At 33.6% G+C, this 25,862-nt stretch overlaps 1 protein-coding gene across 3 annotated transcripts in view; it reads right to left on the bottom strand.

The window, feature by feature from the left end:
• Positions 1-25,862, bottom strand: part of LOC129218588 (HBS1-like protein) — a 163,711-nt gene that overhangs the window by 93,046 nt on the left and 44,803 nt on the right. For all 3 annotated transcript variants that reach the window (XM_054852902.1, XM_054852904.1, XM_054852903.1), the window contains exons 6-8: positions 10,857-10,944; positions 10,647-10,754; positions 5,635-5,742 (exon numbers count right to left, since the gene is read on the bottom strand). In XM_054852902.1, the coding sequence (XP_054708877.1) occupies positions 5,635-5,742; positions 10,647-10,754; positions 10,857-10,944 (304 nt within the window). The remainder of the gene's footprint in view (positions 1-5,634; positions 5,743-10,646; positions 10,755-10,856; positions 10,945-25,862) is intronic.

Raw genomic sequence — 25,862 nt, forward strand, 5'->3', positions numbered from 1 at the left:
ACTTGAGTAAGGTGTTTTGAAAAGGGGGATACTTCTATTTCAAGATCTGATGATGGCGCATTTTCATGCATATAGGTATTGGTAACTGTACAATCTCATTTGTTTAGCTGGGCATACGGAAATGTTTTTTCCGATTCTTTAAGGCAGTACTGTGTTTCCGTGGTGTCATATCATTGACTATATTTCCTCGAAACCTTTTTTTCTTCTCTTTTTGGTATGTTAATCTTTCATTGTATTCCATCTCTTCTAATTTTGATCATTTTTTCAATGTTGATACCTTAGTAGCTCTGCTCCTCTCTTTTTAACAGACTTCAAAAAAGGAGGTCATGATTTCATCATGCGGCTTTTTATGTATGTTTTCGAAAATTATTCCAAGACTACTGAACTAATTTGAAAAATTCTTTTTTTGTTTCAAAGGGTATACTTCCCAGATGGTCCCATGGTAATTTGGTCTGGATCTGATTAGGGGTCCCGGAGAAATCCAAGAAAGTATGAATTTCACACGTTGTGGATACGTAATCCAGCATACGTCAGCGGGCGGAATACGTCACAGGTCGCGTGGATTTTCCGTGACAGGTGTATTTTCACAGCAAAGGTTTGGCCTTCGTCTTGAACGAGAATTCTCGCGGCATATGGATGATTAATTTTCGCCGCCTGCTAATTTTTACTTATAGGTGTTGCCAATGTTTTATTACATAGCAAAGCAGTAAATTAAATACATTTTTTCTACTTTAATAACTGAATCAATTACATTATTATTTATAACTAAAATAACTTAATTTATTCATTAATTTTTTTTTTTTTTTTTTTTGTTAATTCAGTTTTTAAACATATTTAGCGTTGAATCCAAGGGGAATTGAATACAGAACACCCTTCCCTGATGGTTTAACTTATATAATAATATGTGTCAACTGATGTCTGATTTCTCAAGTTTGACCTGTATTTTAGATTTACTATTTCACAAAGTCGCCAGTTTAATTTGAAAATAGGATCTTACTAATTAGCAGGGTTCAAAAAAAAAGGAGGAGGTTCTGAACTCGTCGGATTAGTTTCTTCTTTGTACTATGTTCTACAAATACTTGAAGACACCTGTATCCAGGAGCGTGAACAGGGGGGGGGGGGAGAACACCTGTTGGTCTGGGACTGAGAATGAAGAGGGCCCAATATTTTTAAAAACTAGGGGTGAACTATAGGGGTAAGCAATATAGAGAGGTGCATGGAAAAGTCATTTGTGACGGGCCCCAAAATTTCTGTGCACGCCCCTGAGTGTACAGATTAGGAAAGTTTTTTTTTTAATCTAAAACAGTATACTTCCCCCGCGGTCTAATGGTAATCAAGTTCGGATTTGACGAAATTGAGGGAACTCTTCAAATATCATACTCAGATTTAAAACGATTTGTATTTTATTAACTTTGTATATCGTCTCACTTAGTGAACCGGTTTTTATGATTTTTTTTTCTGTTTATTGGATAGGGAGTGGTCTGACTTTACTCCAAAGTTCCAAATCTTTGATTTACCCTATTTTTTCTTTAGAGAAAAGTTATGGGTAAAAAACAATAAATTTCATGTAATTTCCCTTACGAACAATTAAATATAAAACCCATTGTTAAAAAAAATGCCATAAAAAACAAAGGTATGTGTTTTCTTTACCCATAGTTAAAGAAAGTACTAAAAAATATTATTATTAAGAGTTATAATAATGAAAATTTTGAATCAAGGATTATCTGAAGCAAACATAAAATTCATTCTAGTGGAATTTTTTATCATCATCTATAATGGGGGCATTTGAAGAACTATGCAACTTTCATTACAAATTACATGACATGTATTCTTGTGAAACATAAATTACAATTTAAAATTTAACAACTTACAATGTTACAATTTATAATTTACAATTTTATGACTTGCAATTTACAGTTTATTTGTAGTTTGGGAAACCGTAAACATTTAAATGGTTCTAACTAAATATTGAAACTGGTCTATAACTTTTCATCAGAAATGAGATGTATCAATTGTTGCATTTCTACTAATGCTCGTTCATTGTGAGGTTTAGTTAAAAGTTTAAAGGGTTCTAATTCAGATCGAGCTATTACTTCAAGTCTTGACTACGCTGAGAGCTACATGTACTCATCCTTTTGCAAAGTTCTAATTACTTAAATCAATGACAGCTTTATTGAGGGTTGTGTGATACGTATTGTTGAGAAATTTAATTTACAATTTTAAACTTAAAGTGATTTTCGTTGTTTTTTAGTAACTTGTGTATTTGCTTTCGGAAAGCAAATTTTGATAAAGTCGAAATAATAATAAAGACAAAAAATTTTTGTACATAGTTGCCCATTTGAAAAAGCCTACAGTTGTCATAAGTCTCCAAAACGCTGTGGTCTATTTCTTTTCTATCGTGCTCATTTTAGTTGTTGTCAGACTCATGTGCTTGATGTTTTCTTACTCCACATGCACGTAAGAAAGGCCTCAACTTCATGTACCACGTACTCTATCCTATAAACTTATTTTATATTTACACCACTAAAAAGCAAAACAAAAATTACTTTTAAATTTAAAAAAAAACTGCCTTCCAAAAACACCAAGGGACTAAAAAGCAAAAAATAACAGATTGCACTTACCAAACTATTTCCTACCCAAGATTAGAAATGAAATTTATTTTAAAATTCCAGTACAAAAATCAACTAAATACCCACTTATAAAACAAACGTTAATTTTAATTACTGTACGCATATTTTTAATACCTAACTAATTACATACAATCTCTTAATTTTTAATAACTTTTTTAAGTCGGGGCCTCCTATAAACTACTACCTAACGTGACCGAGTAAGTTTAGACTAATTTCGTGTTTAGTTAAATTAGTGTTTAATTCAGGATTCAGTGGGTTGTCAGTTACGTTAGGTAGTAGTTTATAGGAGGCCCCGACTTCAAAGGGTTATTAAAAATTAAGAGATTGTATGTAATTAGTTAGCTATTTAAAATAATGCATCGTATGGTAATTAAAATCAATGTTTGTTTCATAATTGGGTGTTTAGTTGATTTTTGTACTGAAATTTTAAAATAAATTTCATTTCTAATTTTGGGTAGGAAATAGTATGTAAGTGTAATTAGTTATTTTTTGCTTTTTAGTTCCTTAGTGTTTTTTGAAGGCGTTTTTTTTTTTAATTTAAAAGTAATTTTTTCTAATACTCTCTCTTGGGATAACTTTATTAAGGAGGCATCTCAAGTGTATGCAATCACCCTGTTACATAATTTATGTCAAGTATAATAATTAACTCGAAACATACATATTTTTAAGCTCTCATGATTCCTTCATTTCGAAAACTTCTACAAATGAACAAATTTAGGCAAAAAACACTTTTAAATAATAATCAATGTATGAAATTTACAGCCCCCAGGCATGTACAACAGTCCCCTGCCATATTGCTAAAAAGAGGACTGTAGCCTTGGGACTGTGAATTTTCAATTAATTGCATAATATTTGCAAAACAATTGGAATATAATTTGTTGCGAAGGTTCTGATAAATTTGGGCACATTTCACAGAAATAATAAGTAAAATTTGTAATAATTAAAATAACTAATATTAATAAAATCACTTGCCAGGGGACTGTACGTCGCAAAGACTAAGACACAGGCTCCCATCACAAATGTCGCTCACACGCCAAACCAAATGTCGTTCCGCCGCAGTTCTCGACAATTTTGCCAACTTAACACTGACTATGTTTCACTTCAAGGCAAACAACATTTGTAAACATAACAGATTTTTTCTGTTGTGGCTTTGAGTTTTAGGCAGATGACTGTTTTAAAAAACTCCAGACAACAGTTACATCACGTTATTGAATTTGAAAAATGCATAAATGAATCTTTGTCTATGAAAAAAATATAACTGCATTATTCTATTTTTAGATATCAATTGCAAAATGTATGTAGGGTAGACAGTTTTTTTTTTTTTTAAATAACCTTAAAATTGGAATTCTGGGAATGAGACAGCCAGCGGACTGTGTCTTTAGCGCTTCAAAAATTAATAGAAATTTTTTTTTTAATTATTATGTTTCTAAATGCAACTGGGCTATAAAGGTTCAATGTGTTAGTTAACTTAAAAGTGATGGTTACTTCATTAAATTTTATTATTTTTTAAAATCTCGGTTCAGACAGCCATTTATGAGTTTACAGAGAATTGCCTGTATGCATGTATTCTTAAGTCATATCTTAAATTATTCTTCTGGTTCCATACAGCAAAATTGTATTTTAAAAATGAAAAATTCCATGAAACATGGACCTGTACACTTATTGAAAGTTGCACAATGTTCAAGTTGTTTGTCTGTTGATCTCCTAAACATAGTTGATCTGGCAATCCAAAGAAATGGCTACTATGCCAATTCTGAGAACTTGTCATAGGTCATAGTAGTGGGCAACAGTCAAAATGTAAAGCAGTTCAGAGAAAGGCATACAAGGCAAAAGATCAGGTAGTAGCAAAAGATGGATTTACAAGAGCAACTTTATACCTACGATCATAATGTCATAACTCAATCATAGGTCCAACTTCAAATCCTGGTCCAAACATTGAAATTAGTTTAAAATCGTGCAGTAGAAGTAAATGTAAGTCCTGTAATGACTCCTCCTTGGTTGGATGAATGGGAAGGGCAGAGGGGAGCATGAAGTGCAGCCAGCTCCTTGTGGTGGGTTCTCTGTTGTTAATGCAATGAAATATATTTGCATTTTTAACAAAGAGATGCATAGTGCACACTTATTGCAAAAAAACATATTACTGGACCATAAAAGGAAAAATATTACAATGTACAAAAATTGTTTAAAAAAATCCATTTTCAGTCAATTTCATGAAAATGTGAGGTTTATTCATGCACTTAAAACTGGAAAGGAATGTAGTTAATCATAATGATATAGGAAAAGGTGTTAAAGGAAGCTAGTTTTAAAACAAGAGTTTCAAACATTTGTATCTTCATAAAGATTTTAGATAATGCCCATTATTTACCTTTTTTTTCAAACCTTTAAGCTCGTTTTCCAGTAGCTAAATCTTAAAATTTTTCAAAATACCAGAAATGAATATCTCTGGTGCAAATACATTGCATCCCAAATGTGCAGGCCACAGTTTAAACATTTCATTTTTATGACATACCCTAATACGCACCTCGAAAGCTTTGTTTTTACAAGATTATGTAAAGGTACTCAATCATAATTTTAAACATTACACAAACACAAGATCAGGCAAAATAAACATTATTTTGAGAAAAAACATTATTAATATACACTGGTGTAAGAAATTAAGACAATTTTCAAACATGGTCAATTATCTCCAGAACTACTGGGCCGATTTTAATGAAATTTAGTATGTACATACATTGAAATAATGCTTTAAACTACACATGCATGATCATAAATAACACTCGTTACAGAATTCTCTTAATTTCTTACACCAGTGTATGCACTACTTGAAATATTGGTGAAAAAGGAATATAATGATATCATAATTAAGATAATAAGGTAGTGAATGAAAACTAGAGCTATTATTTTAATGCATATATCACATTTCTTAATATAAATATTATAGTGCATAAATTAGAGGGTTACTTAAATAAATCAAATGAGAAGAGTTTTGGTGTACTAGGCTTACTTTGAGCTCATATCTTTTTCTGTGCTAGGTTCATCAGAAGGCACAGCATCATTATGAACTGGAGCAGTAAGGTTCACATTCTTCCTCAAATCGGATGTGTTTGAAATTCTAGATAAAAATATATGCAGTGAAACCTCAATCACTCGACACCCCGAGGAGACATCAAAACAAGTCAAATTAAGCGGGCCTCAATTGATCAAGGTTCCGTAACATCAATTATTACAATGGTTTTACATTTATTATATAGTAATACTAACCAATCCCAGTAAAAAAAGGAGCTGATGTGTGCATCACATGACTTCCTTTTAGGTCAATTTAATGATAACAGTGCCTTGGAGCAAGCAAAGAAACACTTAAATATTTTTACCCCAAGTTTGCTTCTGAAGCAAGAAAAGTTTTATACAGACTAATTTTCTCAATATTTGGACATTTTAATGTGATTCAATGGTTAACTCTCTAAATATCGCCAATAGTGGACCAAGATTTAAAAAACAAAAACAGATTGGGGAAAAAAAGCCAATTTGTCGCCAAGTTGGCGAAAAACTTGCCCACCAAAGGCTTTGCGATATATTGCCAAATTATAACACAACTTGAGTTATTATTGAAATTAACAATGATTCTCCCCAAAAACGTGTAAAAGACCCACCCTTTGGAACATCCGAATGCAACCAAAAGGAGAGGTGCACAAATAGACCCCCACTAGGAGTCTACGTACCAAATTTCTAGGACATACCATTATTGAGCTATGCGAGATACATATGCACATACGTACATACATACATACATACGGACGTCACAAGAAAACTCGTTGTAATTAATTCAGGGATCGTCAAAATGGATATTTCGGGTGTCTATACGTTCTTAGGCATATACCCACGTGTGGTAGGGTTGCAAAAAAACTCAATATTCATTCGGGGGAAAGCAACATGAAAATTAAGGCCGATTTTTGGGTGAAATTTTTTTCGCGAAGACAATAATTCCTTTACATTTCTTTGTTATTATATCATTATTATTATAGAAAAGTTAAATGAAATAAAATAAATAGAAATAATGAATATCCCTTATGAGAAATAGTAATATAATTGTGGTCTGTTTTTCCCTTTGAAGGGAAAACATATATTCCTCAACATTATTGAGTTTGTTTATTAGTAGTTTACCAGGGTTCTCACCCTTCCAACAGATTAAAAAATAGGGCCTTTATATGGCCTTTTTCTGGTACATTTTATACTATGTAGGATCACTTCACGCCAGTGGAGCAGCAAGAAATTTATCATGGCAAAAAGAGTTTCCCTTATAAACACATACATACACACACATATATATATGTATGCATCTATTTTAGTGTTTCAAGAGGGTGAGCGAGATTCCCCTCATTCCCACCACACTTCAGGCACTAAAATTAAGTAATGTATTTTTTAAAATAGGTCAGCTGGGGAACCCTTAAATTGGACCACAGATTTTTGCTTAGTCGGCTTTGATTATGCTAATCACACAAAAGAACCTGTAATAGGCAAAATGTCTATTCACCGCAATCCATGGCAATGGGTAATTCCATGTCAAATCAACAAGGCACTCAATTTCATAAAAATAAAAATGGAACTCTAAACTGGAGGAAGGAAGGAGGAGTCTTATTGTGGATGTCCCAATGATTTTTGAAGTCGCGTCTCAAATGTGGTTTAATTAATAATGGCGTTAAAACTCAATCCACAAATTTTTCTAAAGTCGTCGCCTTTTCTATTACTTTAGTTAGCAAGTAATGGAAATTGTCTTGTCTTAATTAGAAAGTTTGCATCAACTTTATCTTTTTTGTATGCTTTCAGGCATTTTTTTATTTTTTGTGCATTAAAGAAAGAAGTAATATTTGTTAGTTAAACACTGCTCATCTAATTTCAATGCAGTTTGTGTCCTTAAGTGCAACTCATGAGTGCTACCCCAGGAAATAAAATATTTTTTATGTGTAAAATATTTCTTTATAGAGGTTAGCAACAGTGTTAGGGAGGACATATTTTGTTTCTTCTTGTTCTAATCTGTAAGTCAAAAATGTATATATTTATTCTTTATATGTTGTACATTTAAATGTATCATTCAATGGGAGGAGTATTTTAATCAACTCTCATGAGTGTTATTCATTTATTTTGTAATATTTTTCTAAGTATAGAAATATGCAATTAGGCAGCAATGTATTTTTACTTCCTTTTACAAAAAAGGAAGCATTGTGTTCGCGAAAAAATTTTCACTCAAAAATCGACCTTAATTTCCATTTTGCTCACCCATGAATGAATATTGAGTTTTTTTCTTCGACTTGACCACACCCAGATAAGTGCCTAAGAACGTATAGACACATGAATCGTACATAGAACGTATATCCATTTTGACAATTCCCAAATTAGTTACAACAAGTTTTCTCTAGACGTCTGTATGTACGTATGTATGTGCGTATGTGCATATGTATGTCACATAACTAGAGAACGGTATGTCCTAGAAAGTTGAAATTTTGTATGTAGACTCCTAGTGGGGTCTAGTTGTGCACCTCCCCTTTTGGTTGCATTCGGGTGTTTCGAAGGGGGTCTTTTGCCCTTTTTTGGGAGGAAATCATTGTTAATTTCGATGTAAACTCAAGTGGTGTTACAATTTATTGGACACTTGGCGATATATCACCAGTCTTTTGGTCTTGGCGACGAATTTGGCGATTTTTTTTAAAATCTAGTTTCAATTTGGCAGCTGTTGGTGATATTTAAAAAGTAAGCTATTGAATCACATTAAAATTACCAATAATGGGAAAATGACATTAAATTGGAGTAAAAGGAAGTCATGTGAGGCACACATCAGCTCATTTGTTAAGGAAACAAGACACCATATTAAATTTTCTAAAACACCGATAGAATTTATTCCAGGGAAGAATTCTTCTATAAATCTCATGAGTGTTACTTGGAACAGATAACATTCAGGAGAAGGGAGTAACACTCATGATAAAATAAACCCAAATAATGAGTAGATCCATAGTTATGGATGTTGTATTCAGAACTCCTAAGAGGGTTAGGATGCATCCTGACAACTTGAAATAATATGGCAATGGGAGGTCAGAAATGATTTCAAAACCCGAGAAATTTTTCATATGCCGGGAGTATTCCAGACTGTTCAGAGTCCCATGCGCCGAAGATGTGAGATGTGCATGAAGTCCGTGGAAGAAACTTAGAACACTTACTTTAATCCATGTACTTTTTGCTTCTTTTCATGTATTATTAAAAGGATTTCTCACTTATGGACTCTCTATGGTTCCTTTGTGTGTAACACCGCATCAGGAAAGCATTTCCAACCCCACATTGCTTGATGATTTTGACTTGTCAGGATGTACCCTACCCCTCTTAGAAGTTCTGAAACGTTTAACTGAAACACCCTGTACATATATGCTACATAATAAATTTGCATTTATTGAAAATTGAAGAGTGAACACTGACACAAAGCTATTGCTTTCAAAAATGAAATTTGTGTGTGTTGTTTAGGAAAAACTCTTAGTTCTTAAGATATAGTATTGAAATACATACATATTTTAGAGGAATTACAGCCAAAACTCTACAATAAACTATTTCATGAACCGATTTCTCACGAGTGTTACCATCTCTCTTAAGTATTACTATTGTGGCATCTTCAGTCCTGTGCCCTTTTTGATGCCGCGCGTCCATTGTGCGACGGGGATGCCCGACCGAACTCTGCGGAACTGACGGACAGCTATTCTTCTACTACCCTTTGTGTCAGGGTTGGATTCCCACACCTGAAGAATGGACATGACTAGCTGGCGACACTTTGGACAGTTTCAAAATTGAGTGTGTCGAGTCTGCTGTCAGGCCTGGCCGGTGATCCGTTTTGACTTGCCGCAAACCTGCAGACGTGGAGGTGTATCCTCATGTTAATGAGGCGCCGGATCAACCAGCGAATCCGGGCTGTGAGTTCTCGATGGAACCACTACGCCGCGGTGCTCGTCAACATGTTCCCACCAATGGGAAATTTTAAGGGGGCTTAACTGACAAGCCCCTTGCCGTCACAAAGATTTTTTGGTCTGAACTTTGGGAGGGCAGATTGCTCTTGGACTTCACTGAAATAGGTGCCCATAGGCATTCTCCGGTTTCATATGTGAAACCGTGATTTTTTTGTGATCACCACGAGGCAACTGTGTTTGCCATGAGTACATTGTAATCCCATCTATGTCATGATCAATCGTTTTTTTATTTTTTTTTCCTCTGTAAATAAATTTTTTTTTGTTACATTTTAAAAGGGGTTTAGTCCTTTTTTTGTTCGTGGTGTGATTGGTGTTAAATTGAAAGCTGAAATTCTTTCAACGCTACTTCTGTGACTCACTACGTCACACTATAGCTAAAATGCATTGGTATTAATAAACTTTTTCTTTAATCTTCAAAAATTGGTTTTACTATGGAAGTTTTTTAGCTATTCACGGTAATTGCAATGGAAACATTTAATGTTCAATTTAATATGTTTTTATCATAAACTTTATCCTTTATTTAGGAAACAAAGTAACATTCATGAGGAAAACAGTTATACAAATACATAAAATTTCTTAAATAAGTAAATATTAATACCATTTTGATTTATTACTGAGTATTTAATACAGTTTGATGAAGATTTGTTAGATTATTTATTTTTAGAAAGGAAATTATAGAATGTTTTGCAAAAGTAACATGCATGAAAAAAAATGATGACTTGCCAAGAATTGTTTTGGAATTTCTAAAATCTAAGCAAATTAACTTACAAATAATCACCTGGTTAGAAAGCTATACATTTTAAGGAATTTATATCTAGGAAAGTTTTATTTTTATAACTAAAAATAATTAAATTGGTTTGAACCTAATGTGTCAATGCATTTGAAAATCACCCAAGAAGTCCACATTACAATAATTCATACATACGTTAAAAAGTAAGGGGTAACCCTTCCTTAGGTGAATTCTGGGCAGCACCAAGCTGAATTTTAAAGAAAGATACCAGGACTTAAAACTTACTCAGAACTGACTTCTTTTCTTGAATCACTAGCATCTTTATAAGTTATCTTTTCAATAGACTCAGGAATGAAATTTTGCCTCCTTTGTATAACTGGAGAATTTCTGTTCCTAAGATTATTGGAGAAATAAGGTCATTGCTCATTACATTTACTAAAAAGAAAAATGGGATGATATCAAGTATGAAGAGAAAAAAGAGCATTTTATACATACAGCTGTGTTTGTTTAGTTTCACCACTTTTTACATTTTGGGTAATACTAGATCCTTCAAAAATCTTCAATTTTCTTTCAATTTTGCTGTCTATAATTAAACAAAATGATTGTAACATTATCCTTTGATGTGACACAGTTTCACATACTGGAAATCAAGTTTTGTTGCCTTACTATGTAAAAAATCAGAAAATAAGGCATTTACAGCCTATGTGCCAAATAAAATAATATTTTCCTGTTACAAACAAAAGTATGTTCTTTTTAAATGTCATAGTTGTTTTAGCTTGAAAATCAATTCAAAAATAGAAATGGACAAAAACATGACAAAATGTCTCAAATTTTCAAAAAGGGATTCCTCTTATCTCCTTTCTCCAAAAAGAAAATTAATTAAAAGAAATAATTTGGATGGAAATGTTTATAAAAGTTAGGGTTAAGATGTGGAACAAGGGGGGGGGGGACATCTAGCCAAACAGATAAATATTTATTGCCAAGTAATTCCATAGAGGAATAGGATGAATTTAAAATGAAGCAAAGTAAAGTACAGTCAACTCGCGATAACTCGAACTTCAATAACTCGAAATTTTTGAGAACTCGAAAAAAAGGTATTTCCCTGCACCTTTAATGCTTTTGTAATGAAGTTTTTATCTTTTTATCTCCTTAACTCGAAGTATTTTTTCCATCTTCTATATAACTCGAATTTTCTCCCACTCACTCTCAAAACTCAATTTTCAAACTCCTATCCCTTTTACTTTGTTATCTCTTGTTTTACGCTCTCTTAAGAAGAAAAATGTGTCCTTGGGCTCTCTCTTTTGTTTGTAATTTTCACAGTTGTGTTCACCACAGGTATGTGGGAGGGGAGACGTATTTCAGCTGCTGTTTTCTGTCAGCAATGGACAATGGTCGAGTTTCGAGAATAAACTTTCTCTCAACCTGAGTGACCAGTTCCCCGAACACAACCCTTTCTCATTCTAGACTTCGTCTCCCTACTTTACTTAATAGTGCTGCAAAGAAGCTAAGGTTTATTTTTCATCGAATTATGGCTACAAAACAAAAATGCACTACATTTTCTATTGCAAAGAAAAACAAGGTGATTGATGCAGTTGAAAAAGGGGGAAAGAAAAAGATTGATATTGCGAAGGAGTTTGGCATTCCGAACAGCACACTCTCAACCATTCTCAAAAACAAAGAGACTATTCTTAAAACTTTGATGATAATCAAGGGGATCAAAAAAAATGAAGATCAAGGAATATCCAGAAGTTGAAAAAAGCTTGATAAAATGGATAACCCAGTGTTAGGAATATTCCACTTGGTGGAAACATATTGAGAGAAAAAGCGGAGGATTTCGGGAAGCAACTCGGCTTTACAGATTTCAAAGCGAGCAGTGGTTGGTTTGAACATTTTAAGAAAAGAAACAACATTACATTTTACAGAATTTGTGGGGAAAGTGACAGTGTAAGCCAAAAAATCTGCGAAGAATGGAAGAGAGTCTTCAATTCTAAAAGAGCTATTTCCCATCTGGAAAGTGCAATTGATGTGGAAAGAAAAAAGAATAAACATTAAACTCCTCTTGACAGTTATTTTAAATAAAGTATGGTAAGTTCTTATTTTGTAATCGATTTTATTTGAGGTACATAGTACTTATATTAATGGAATGATTTTTTGTAAGATTTTCGATAACTCAATTTTTTGATAACTCGAATGTCTTCCCTTCAATTTCCAATTAGCGAGAGTCGACTGTATTTATCAAGATTTGAAAAGCTACATGAAATTTCCAACAATAGTACAATCGTCTCTCACCACTTTGCACTTCCAGTTTCCTGGCTTCATTCTACCATTGGGTTTTTCAAGTATATTGGCTAGTAGTGGTGGGCATAATCGAGAGGTTTTGATAATCGAGATCTCGGGAATTGAATACTTCTGATAATCGAGATCTTGGAAATCAAATATTTCTGATAATCGAGTGATTGACAATGGAGATATTTCGAAATCGAAAACTCCAGTAATTGATAATCGAGATCTCTTGAAATCGAAAGCTCGAGCAATTAACAATCGAGATCTCTAGAATCTAGATCTCGAGCGATTGACTTCTCAATTATTTTGAGACCAGATCTCAGGATGTGATAATCGAAAACTCGACATATACAAATACAAATACAAATGTGACGACCAGCAACAGGCTCTGGGCCCAGCTAGGCTGGTCCTAGTCAATTAATTAGTCCCCAATGAAGATCAATGGCCCTCTTAAAGCTATCCACTCCCTTGCTCATTACCGCCTCTTCCGGTAAGCTATTCCAAGTGCCCACGACCCTGCTAAAGTAGTAGTTTTTCCTGATTTCCAAGTTAGCCTGAGATTTAAATAGCTTAAAACAATGACCCCTTGTCCTGCTTTCCCCGCAAAAATTTAATCCATTTACATCTTTCATTTTGATAAATTTAAATAACTGAATCATGTCCCCTTTGATCCTCCTTTGTTCCAGGCTATACATGTTAAGCCTATTAAGTCTGGTATCATAATCTAAATCTGAGAGTCCCCTTACTAATTTAGTTACCCTTCTTTGAACCCTTTCCAATACAAAAATATCTTTCTTCAGATAAGGCGACCAGAACTGCACAGCATACTCCAAATGAGGTCTTACTAAACTCCTATATAAAGGCAGAAGAACTTTCTTAGATTTGTTTGAAATAGATCTATTGATGAACCCAAGCATTTTGTTGGCTTTGTTACTAGCAATACTGCACTGTTGACTAAACTTGAAGTCCTGATTTATAAAGACACCCAGATCCATAACATTTTCTGCCTGATTTATGACTGAACCCTGTAAACGATATCTCATATGCTTATTTCCATGACCTAAGTGTAGCACTTGACATTTCCCTACATTAACTGCCATACCCCATTTATCTGCCCACTTAGTAATATGATTTAAATCCTCTTGCAGCTGTTTTACTTGTTCTTCATTTTCGACAATCCCCATAACTTTTACATTGTCAGCAAAACAATTCATGCTTCCAGAAATATTTTCATTGATGTCATTCATAAATATAATAAACAAAAGAGGCCCTAAAACTGATCCCTGAGGAACCCCACTTAAAACATCACTCCAATTAGAATGATTTCCTCTCACAACTACTCTTTGCTTCCTAGCAGTAAGCCAATTTCTTACCCAAAGTAAAGTTTTTCCTCCTATTCCAATGTCAGCTAACTTGCTGAGAAGAGCAACATGCGGTACCTTGTCAAAAGCTTTTTGAAAATCAATATAAACAACATCCACACATTTTTTGTTATCTAAAGCTGAGGTAACCTTGTCGTAGAAATGCAATAAATTAGTAGTACAGGATTTACCTTTCCTGAAACCATACTGCAAACTAGTCAACAGACTATTAGTCTCTACGAACATCATGATCTTAATTTTGATCAAAGTTTCGAAAATCTTACAAATCACCGAAGTCAAACTTACAGGTCTATAATTCCCAGCAATACCTTTAGACCCCTTCTTGAAGAGTGGCGTTATGTTAGCCAGCTTCCAGTCCTCTGGCACCGTCCCCGAGTTGTAAGAAGCATTGAAAATATTCAAAATAACATCCACTAATTCCTCTGCACATTCTACTAAAATTTTTGGATAAATATTATCTGGTCCCGGAGCTTTAGTTGCTTTAATCTTTTTCAAATGAAATAAAACCTCCTCCCTGGAAAATACAAAATCCTCAAGCTGTATAATAGCTTGTGTCTTGTTAGTGTCAACTGTTGAGATACAGTTATCGTTAAACACACTGGAAAAAAAGTTATTTAGAACATTTGCAATATCCCTATCGTTTTGGATTAAATTTCCATACTCATCAACCAAAGGCCCAATTTGACTGTTTCGAGCTTTCCCAGAATTAGCGTAAGCAAAAAACCTCTTAGGATTCCCATCAATGTCATCTGCCAGCCTTTATGTAACAATCCAGAACTGGTGATTTGTTAATCGAGAACTCGAGATACGATAATCGAGAACTCGAGTTGTGATAATCAAGAACTTGCGATCTGATAATCGAGAATTCATTATAATTGAGTTCTCGAAAGATCTTGAATAATTGAGTGATTTGATTATGAGATCTCAATTATGCACATCACTATTGGGTAGCCTTTTCAATTGAGCTCATATTAACACTTCTCTTACTTATAAAATAATAGAAAATCGCCTGTCAAGGTATGACGAGTGAAAATTGCTTCTACATTTGAGGAAGTGAGAAGCAAAGGGATGTAAGGGGACATTTTCAAGTTTTGCGTAAAACACATTTAAAAATAAGGTTGTAGGTAGACTTTCATTGAAATGTTTTTCTAAATCATGCTGTATAACAGCACCAACCAGGACTACTAGTGCTATTTCTTGCCACAAGACAGAGGAGAGGTTCACCTACCATTTGTACTCGTTATGGGTGAGTTAGCATTAGGCTGTAGGCATGTAGATGGGGTAAACACTCCAGAGGGAAAGGGCGAAGTTAGCAAAAAGGAGGTTGTCATTAGCTGTGTGTTAGATAGTGGGAATATTCCAGAATTAAAGGAGGAAGTTAGTAAAAAGGATGTGGGAATTAGCTGTGTGTTAGATAGTGGGAAAATTCCAGAGGTAAAGGGGAAAGTTATTGCTGAGGCGACTGACTGGGAAACAAAGGGTATAATTTTGGGAGATTCAATGGTGCGTGAGGTGGGAAACTCAATAGGCAGAGTTAGACGTAAGGTGGCTAGATGTTGTTTGCCAGGGGCTCGGGTGAGAGATGTAAATAGGGTTGCTGAAAAGAAGGGGGTATTTAATAAAGAGGATGTAGTTACTTTGTGGGTGGGAACTAACGATGTAGGCCATAGTAACAATGATGAGTTTACAAAGGAATGGGATTCCCTGTTGGACAAAGCAACCAACTGTTTGGCAAATGTCCAAGTGGTTGGTTTGCTTCCCAGGTATGGAGTGCATAGGAGTTGGTTAAACCAATGGGCTAGGTGTATGAACCTGGTACTCAAGGAAATTTGCGTTAAGCGTAGTATCAGGTTTATTGATGTATGGAGTAAATGTAAACGAGATTGGATTGCTAGGGATGGCCTACATCTGAGCTCTACAGGGGTCAAAATGGTTAGTGGTTTGGTTTTAGAGGCTTCAGAATCAAAAAACTAAGTTGGAATGGGGGGCATGGTTTAAGGAGCAGAATTCGAAAGGGTACTAACTATCGGGATTTTAGTAGAAACGGAAATAGAGTGGCTAATAAGAGAAAAGATTTTAACACTTGGGATTCAAACAATCGTGCAGCATTAAATAAAAGTAAGATGGGCTTACTTAAGGTTTTTTATACAAATGCTCGTAGTATTAGGAACAAGATGGAAGAATTGAAAAGCATAATTATAGACGAGAGGTTGGATATTATTGGAGTTACCGAGACATGGGCTACCGAAAGTGATGATGATTTATTATCTATTGCTGGGTATAATTTGTTTAGACAAGATAGAGTAGGTAAAAGAGGTGGTGGGGTTTTATTTTATGTCAGAGACACTTTAACTTGCAATGAATTGGTAATTAATGATAAACCTAATGAGATTGATATGATATGGCTGGAGTTGATGAGCAATAAGGGAAATAAACTACGTTTAGGGAACATTTATAGGCCACCCAACTTAAGCCAGGGTCAAGACGAACAGATGTTTAGTATTATTAGTGACATTTCTAGCAAGGGGTCAGTCATCATAATGGGAGATTTTAATTTTCCAGGAATTGATTGGAATAATTTTTACCATAGTAATAGCAGAGAAGAGGAATTTTTGAAAGTAATTGGTGACTGTTTCTTAGATCAAATTGTAACTCAGGGTACTCGACAGGACGCGATTTTAGATCTAGTTTTCTGCGACATGGAAGGCTCTGTTCAGGGGTTATGTGTAGGGGAACACATTGGAGACAGTGACCACAACAGTATTAGGTTTGGGATTAAATTTGATATGCACAAAGTAGAGAATTTTACGTTTGTGCCCAATTTCAGAAATACTGACTTTGTGGCACTTCGGCAGAGTTTGAAAGCAGTTTTTTCTTCTGGATTGGACAATAGCGATGTGAATCTTCAGTGGGCAGAGTTTAAGGAAAATCTAGCGAATACAGTTAGGGATCATGTTCCTTTTAGGAAAAAGGGTGTCAACACTAAAATTTAGCCAATGTGGTTCTCCAGGGAAACTAAAGACGCTCTAAATTACAAGCAAGCTGCTTTTCATAGGTTTAGAGAAACAGGTCACAGTGCAGATAGGCTCCAATATTGTAAGGCAAGGCGTAAATTTAAGTATTTGGTACGGATTCAGAAAAGAGAGTTGGAGCAAAGACTGGCAGATAACATAAACAGGAATCCCAAGAGGTTTTTTGCATACGCTAATTCGGGGAAAGTTCGAAATAGTCATATTGGGCCACTGGTTGATGAGCACGGAATTTTAATTCAGGACGATAGTGATATTGCTAATGTTCTTAATAACTTTTTTTCGAGTGTTTTTAACGATAACTGTATCTCAACAGTTGACACCAACAAGACACAAGCTATTGTACAGTTTGAGGACTTTGTATTTTCCAGGAATGACGTTTTACTTCATTTGAAAAAAATTAAAGAGACTAAGGCTCCGGGGCCAGATAATATTTATCCGAAAATTTTAGTTGAATGTGCAGAGGAATTAGCAGATGTAATTGCAAACATTTTCAATGCTTCTTATAATTCGGGGACAGTGCCAGAGGACTGGAAGCTGGCTAACATTACACCGCTCTTCAAGAAAGGGTCTAAAGGGAATGCGGGAAATTATAGACCTGTGAGTCTAACTTCAGTGGTTTGCAAAATTTTTGAAACATTGATGAAAATTAAGATAGTAAATTTTCTAGAGACTAATAATCTATTGACTAGTTTTCAGTACGGTTTCAGGAAAGGTAAACCTTGTGCAACTAATTTATTACATTTCTATGACAAAGTTACCATGGCTTTGGACAATAAGAAGCCTGTAGATGTTGTTTACATTGATTTTCAAAAAGCTTTCGATAAGGTACCGCATGTTGCTCTACTTAGCAAATTAGCTGATATAGGAATAGGAGGAAAAACTTTCATTTGGGTAAAAAATTGGCTGACCGGAAGGAAACAAAGAGTAGTTGTAAGGGGAAATTATTCTAATTGGAGTGAGGTCTTAAGTGGGGTTCCTCAAGGATCAGTGTTAGGGCCTGTTTTGTTCATTGTCTTTATGAACGATATTCACAAAAATATTTCTGGGAACATGAATTGTTTTGCTGATGATGTCAAAGTTATGGGGACTGTAGAAAATGAAGAACAAGCAAATCAGCTGCAAGAGGATCTAGATCATATTACGGAGTGGGCTGATAAATGGGGTATGGCTGTTAATGTTGGGAAATGTCAAGTGCTACATTTAGGGCATGGAAATAAGTGTACAAGTTATTATTTGCAAGGTTCAGTCATTAGTCAGGCAGACAAAGTTACTGATCTGGGGGTCTTAATAAGTCAGGATTTAAAGTTTAGCCAACAGTGCAGCATTGCTAGCAACAAAGCCAATAAGATGCTTGGGTTTATCAATAGATCTATTTCAAATAAATCTAAAGAAGTTCTTCTGCCCTTATATAGAAGTTTGGTAAGACCCCATTTGGAGTATGCTGTTCAGTTTTGGTCTCCTTATCTTAAGAAAGACATTAATGTATTGGAAAGGGTTCAAAGGTGGGCTACAAGGCTAATAAGTGGACTTTCCCACTTAGATTATGATTCCAGGCTTAGAAGGCTAAAAATGTACAGTCTTGAGCAAAGAAGAGACCGAGGGGACATGATTCAGCTGTTTAAATTTATTAAAACGAAAGATGTTACGGGGCTAAAGTTTAGCACTGAAAACAGGACAAGGGGTCATTGTTTTAAGCTATTTAAATCTCAGGCCAACATGGATATTAGGAAAAATTATTATTTTAGCAGGGTAGTGGAACCTTGGAACAGCTTACCGGAAGAGGTGGTAATGAGCAAAGGAGTAGACAGTTTTAAGAGGGCCATTGATCTTCACTGGGGATTGTAAATTGACTAGGACCAGTCTAGCTGGGCCCAGAGCCTGTTGCTGGTCGTCACTTTTGTATTTGTATTTGTATTATCTCCAAATTTTCAATTTTGCCACTTACATCCCTTTGTTTCTCACTGCCTCATTTGAATAACACAATTGCCTGTTTGATGACATTTTGATAGTTCAAATTTTAAATCTAACTCCAATGGATTAACCCTAAACTCCAGTAGATAGCGTCCATTGTTGACCACTTTTTTGTTTCTTCATTCTCCTAAAATTAGTCTTACCTGTAAAACAGTTAAGTTATCGGATCCAGTTCAGCCTTGTCAAAATAAAGTATTTCCTTGCATGTCAAATATTACCAAAACATATTATCAAATTATCATGTCATGGCGAAAGTTTCATTGTTAGTGACGCCAGGATCGTTACCCGATCAGTGACTTGTCTAGTTGATCCTATACTAATAATATAAAGCTGAAGAGTTCGTTTGTTTGAATGCATTAATCCCAGGAACTACTGGTTGGAATTGAATAATTATTTTTGTGTTGAACAGTCCATTTATTGAGGAAGGCTCTAATAGGCTATTTTTTAAAAATCAGATTGACCGAAATATTTGTATTTGCAATTAAATTTTGTAGTATAACAAAAATAACATGAAGCTGAATTCGAATATGAAAACAAATATTTGTTCACATCATTCCTATGTCATTCTAAATAAAACTAGTAGTTTTTCTTTTTCAAACTATTGACTGATTTTTCTTTTGAAAATGGGTCAAAAAGCAAAGAGACAGAGAAATAACACACCACAAAACTCATTGTGTACTGTAATATTTTCGAATAAAATCATGATTAAAATTATCATGTGTCGTTTTATTTTATCATTTTTGCATTATGTTGCCCCATAAAAGGCATTTGGATTTAATTTTTTGTTTATTTATTCCCTAGTATTCTGTTTATCACTTTAAAATAGCTGGCATTCGTAAAAAAACAACAAACACTATTCAAAATCTGATTTTTTTATCATAGTAGCGGTAAATCAGTTTGAAACATTGCTAAATTAGTTAATTTATACCATTCCATTTTAAAGTGCATGATAAAATGCTTCAAAGAAAAGAATCGGATCAAAAACAAGGTAAAAAAAAATCAACCGACAAAGTTAACCAAGCGTGATCAGAGATTTACGGTTAAAAAATTTATGAAAAATACACATTTAAGTGCTGTAAAAGTTTTAACAGGATTTAATGAAACAGTTTGCTTTTTAATTTCACTTAAAAGTTTTCACCGAGTTATCTGAGGAGCTGGATTAAATGGGAGCTCTTCCGGCAGAATTTTTTTTGTGCGAACAAAAAACAGAACATTTACGCTTCCTGTCAAAAAAGCAATGATAAATAAGCTGGAAACATTTTGGAATAACATCTTATTTACGGATGAAAAGAAATTCAACATTTTGGTTCCAATATTGTATAATTGCAGGGAAAAGATAAAGAAATGAGGAATTAATCTTAAGAATTTAGTTGGATCAGTTAATCAGGAAGGTGAAGGTGCTGTTGTGTGAGGGTGCACATCAGCATCAGAACATAGTAGTTTGGAATTTATTGATAAAAGAATGACTCACGCTGTTAGTTTAAATATTTTAAAAGACAATTTTAAACTATTAACCCAAAATTTGGTTATCGGAAACATCTTTCTTTTCTATCAAGATAACTATGAGGCTCTGCTCACACCTAGCAGTCACAAACGTGTCACCGATAGGTTTCAAACAATCTGCCTGAAAAACCAGTTTATTCTGCAGTGAGAGCGCACAGCTAGACGACAGAGCACGGGTATGACATTTGTCTCTGTCCTACCTCCTTCCCTCAAAGTGTACCATGTTTAATATTAAGTTAATTTATATTTTAAATGCTTTATACAGTTAGTCAAGCGCATGCGGAGCAAAGTGGAATAGCTCATTTCATTTACTTATTCAATCCTTTATCAAATCACTTGCATATTTATTTATTATTTCCTTTACATTCCTTCATTTAATAATTCCCTTATTTATCCATTCACTATTTTATTCAATCATTTATTTATTTGTTTATTGCTCCACTTTCTTTTCTTTTATCGATGCATTCTTTTATTTATATATTTGTTTGATGAAAAATATCTTTAATAATCGAGTAAAAAATGTTTCATTACAAAAATATTTTATTTTTCCCTTTGGTTTTCAAAAAAAAAAGTGAACATTTTCCACCTTTTTTCTGGAGGTTCAAATTTACTGCCAAAAATAAAAAATAATGTTTCAGCGCAAGTTTTGTTATAAAATATATTTTTTTCGTTCTTTATGTGTAGTCATTTTCAAGACAAATTTCTAATTTGTTCATCTTGAAAAAAGTAAGCTGTCTTAACTATTTCACTTTGCCCCACATATCACACACAATAGGGAAGTTGCAACCTATTAAATGTTCATATTTTGACTATTGCATATTGTTAATTGACCCTCAAAACTAAAAAAATTCACCATCGCTGAATTTTAAACACTGTGATTGATTTTTAATGCATTTTTAAAAATCCACGCGCAAAAGTGCGTTCTTCTGAAACGTCACGAGCTTACGTCACAGGGCACTATAGGGCAGCCTTCCGCCGAAGATCCCTTGTTTTCGTACGGACATTTTGAGCGTGCAGATATTTTTATTTTTTAGAAATTCAATAATCCTTTTGAACACACTATGGAGGCCAGATTCGTTAAAGCACAATCTAAATAATCTTCCTCAAGTAACATCAATGATGATATTCGAATATTCCCGAGAGGATGAGAGATTTAATGTTCCAGAAACGCGAGGAGATAAGCCTTTTACGTTTCCTCTTCAAAGCCAACTGCATGCCCTTCGGCTTCTCCCGTATCGGAAGAGCGCATGACGTCACTTCCTATGCCATTTGACGTCACAAGCGCTTGAACTTTAAAAAATAATTTTAAAAAAACTACTTATGGTATCGCAAAAAAATTTTCACCTATGATGTTCTTACATGTTACTCTATCATATAGAAATAAAATTGAAAAATCGAAAACTTCCCTATTGATTAGTGCTTGAAAATTCATAGGATATTATAAGAAGTTTTGATCAAGTTTAAAAAACTAAAAGTGAAAGCATCAATATCTACTAGATTCAAAACAAAGGCTCAGTTTGAAATTTAAATTAATGTCTTCTTTGACTGCAAGTAATAATAAAAACAAAGCTTCATCCTCAATGAATCGTTATTGCACCTGCCAACCGTCGCCATGTTTGTTGACAACTGATAAATGTAGTACTGCGCATGTGCGCTCAATACCGCCTTACCTGCCGGTTGTCTGTCAAATGTGCGCTGAAAAATGTTTTGTCGCTGATCTGAAGAAAATAAGACAAATGTCGGGGGCATGTTTCAAACAAATGTCTTATAGGCTTGCGCTCTGCCTAAGAAGCACACGGTTTTCTACATTTGCGTCTGGTGCCTAAAAAATTATCCTTGAGCTTAGGAAATATCTTCTTATCTGCCAGATTTTAACTTAATGTAACATATTTAAGAGATATCACGTGGCTTGATTACGAAAATACGGCATCAAAATGAAAAACGAACTAGAAACAGTAAGGCTCGAAGTATGGTTGAACACTTACTCAGGAATTTCCCCCTCCCCCACCCCCGACCCCCCCCCCCCCCAAAAAAAAAAGGAAGAAACAATGAAAACAATTTCCAAACTTTTAGAAGCTGTTGGAATGATATTTTTGAATACTAAAGAATAACTTAATAAATAGTTAGATTATTTACTAATGTATAGATTTTTTTAAGTGTACAAAGACTTTTGTGATATAAAGTTTCTGGCACGTTTTGATTATTCATTTCTTAAAAAATCAAGTTTTATTGTGTTATCAAATTTTTTCATGTAATTTTGTTCAAAATAGATCATTGATCTTATAATTAAATACCTATTTCAAAATACTAATTTTAACCAATGGATAGGGACGTATTTCCTTGAAAATCTTTAGTGTATGAACACTTTTGAGAGAACTTTTGGAGAACACTTTTGGGGAAATTTTTCATAGGGGTTATAATAGATCCAGTTAAGAAAGAGAGGTTTGGGCTCATAAAAATGCTAAAGAAAGTATCAACAATCATTATCTGCTTTCAACCCATAGACTGGTGACTGTTAATCAATTGTATTATTGTAAAAGAATAAATGCATTTCTAAAATGGTGTTCATCTACTTGCTTACCAAACAGTAAGAATCTTACTTTCAAAAGGGACATGATGCAGAGGTGTAGTAGCTACTGCTACTCTTTTCACTTACTTTCTCATTGATCAAGTTAGTTTTATGTGAATTGCTGCATTTAGCTTTTTATTTAACCTGGTGCAGTATTTGGCTTTTTTTTTTTTTTTTTACATAATGCTGCATGTGGCATTTTTTTTAACCTAGTACTATAATTGGCTTTTTTTTAATATATATATATATATATATATATATATATATATATATATATATATATATATATATATATATATATATATATATATATATATATAAAACGCTGCATTTGGCTTTTTTTTTACCTAGTGCTTTAATTTGCTTTTTTTTTTTTAATTTTTTATGAAGGGCAAGGTTAACAATATTTTGTAAAGCAAAAAGTGGAATAAATCAAAAACTTTTCACTCAGTGTGAAGTGAAAAAAATATTTTTTTTTCCAAAATATTTTTAGCTTTCTTGATTTTATCATTAAAAAATTTTCTGTTCTTGTTTAAAAAAATTTTGGTTTCAGTTCTTTCGATATTGTTTTTGTATTTTTCAAAGCATAAAAGTAGAATGTGTGTATATATATATATATATGCAGTCGAGTCCTGACTTACACGAGGGATGCGTTACAAGACTCCTCGCGTAAGTTGAAATTTCGCGTTGTGGAAAAATATGCGTATACAAATTTTTTAGAAGCATCCCAAATTCTTTTAGACACTTATAAACACTCTCAAACTAGTTTCTCACATAAAAACTGAACTTTTACTGTATTAAAAAAAATAAAAAAACCGTTTTATTCAACATGAAATACTAAGATGCAAAAAATGAATGATCAATAGGAGGGAAAGACATAAAATAAAACATGGTACACACAGTATGTAGCAGTAATAAAATGCTGCACCCTATTAGTATTGTACAGCGTACAGTAGATACAGTAACATTTTTATGAGTAAAAAAATAAAGATAATGATGATTTATGCTCTGTGATCAGATCGTTACTTTTATCCAATACATACATTTTTAAACACAGTTGTTTCGCCTTTTCTGTTTCAATTTGTAGGAACAGTCCCTTTTCCTGATCTCTTCGATCCATAACACAAGAATAGCTGTGCTAGAATGCTCTGCAAGCTTAATAATTGAAACTAAATTCTGAATTTTTATGAATATCGTTTAGTTTTGACTTTTAATTGTACCCATAGAAGATTCACTCATATTTATAGTCCCGTTATCGTTGACGATTTGTAGTTGTTCAAGCACCTCAAGAATGTTAGCCCTTTTTTTTAAATCAAAAAACTTTCTTTTTCTTCCCATCTTCACAAAGTTTAGATGAAGGTGCTACTAAGGTACCATTATATTTCATCAAATTTAACATTTAGAATAAAAAAACTAAATAAATGAAGGATGCTGAGTGGTTATTTGGTGCACTAACAACGCGATGCGTAGACTAGTTTGATGTGGGAACTTTCACTGTCAGAGATGCTTAAAGGGATATAATAACATTCACGAAATCAATATTTAGTGGCCAATAACGATGCCGATACTTTCTTCAAAAAAATTGTGTTATGGACAAAAAGTTCACGTTAACTCTAAAATTCATAATTCCTGAAAAATTCACATTTATAGCCATTTTGCATAAGTTGAATCTCATTGTAGGGAGAGTTGACTGTATATACATATATGTATGTATATATATATATATATATATATATATATATCAAAAACTTTTCACTTCTATCTTCACAAACTCTGTGTGAAGTGAAAAATGTCATTCCCCCCCCCCCCCCCAAAGATTTTCATATCAAAGCTTTTTTATCTTATATGGCTCTCATGTTCATAACTAGAGTTAATCTATACTAACACCAAATTTTACATGCTAAAAATGTAATTTAAACCAAACAATGAAGCTTTAAATAATGCCTTTTTAAATGAGCTGAAAAAAAAAAAAAGACAATGCTGTTATGACTGATTTTTTTTTCAAAATCAAAGTTGTATTCGTTTTTTTTTTTTTTTTTCCTTTTTTTTTCAGTTAAATACGACATTAAGAGCAAAAAAAATCATCTTCTTCATCTGTTTTCTCTCTGGATGGGCTCATTTTATTAGAAAAAAAGAAATTCTCTTACATCATTTTCCTCTACTGTGCCTCTTGAGCGGCTCACCTTCTATTAGAAATAAGGAAAATCTTACCTTCTCTTCTGTGGAGTTGAGAGTTTCTATCTTTTTCAAAGACTAACAATGCTATTATGATTGACTTTGTTTTGAAATCAATTTCATAGTCTCTTTTTTGTATAGTTAAAGAGACAATATGACATTGAGAGCAAAAAAGGTCATCATCATCTTCATCTGTTACGTCTCTTGAGGGTTCATCATCTGTTAGAAAAAAAGGAAAATCTTACCTTTTCTTGTGACTGCAGTTGGCAGTTTCTTTCTTTTTCCAAGACAAACAATGATGTTATGATTGACTTTGTTTTGAAATCAATGTTGTATTTTTTTTTCTTTTGTACAGTTAAAAGATAATATGACATTGAGAGCAAAAAAAAGATCATCATCATCTGTTACGTCTCTTGAGGCTCATCTTCTGTTAGAAATAGAGGTAATCTTACCTTTTCTTGTGAGTGGAGTTGACAGTTTCTTTTACCAAGAGTTTAAGAAAACAATGCTGTTATGATTGACTTCGTTTTGAAATCAATGTCATAGTCTCTTTTTTGTAGAGTTAAAGAGACGTTAACATTGAGAG

This window comes from Uloborus diversus, chromosome 3 (assembly GCF_026930045.1).
Source record: "Uloborus diversus isolate 005 chromosome 3, Udiv.v.3.1, whole genome shotgun sequence".
NCBI lineage: Eukaryota > Metazoa > Arthropoda > Arachnida > Araneae > Uloboridae > Uloborus > Uloborus diversus.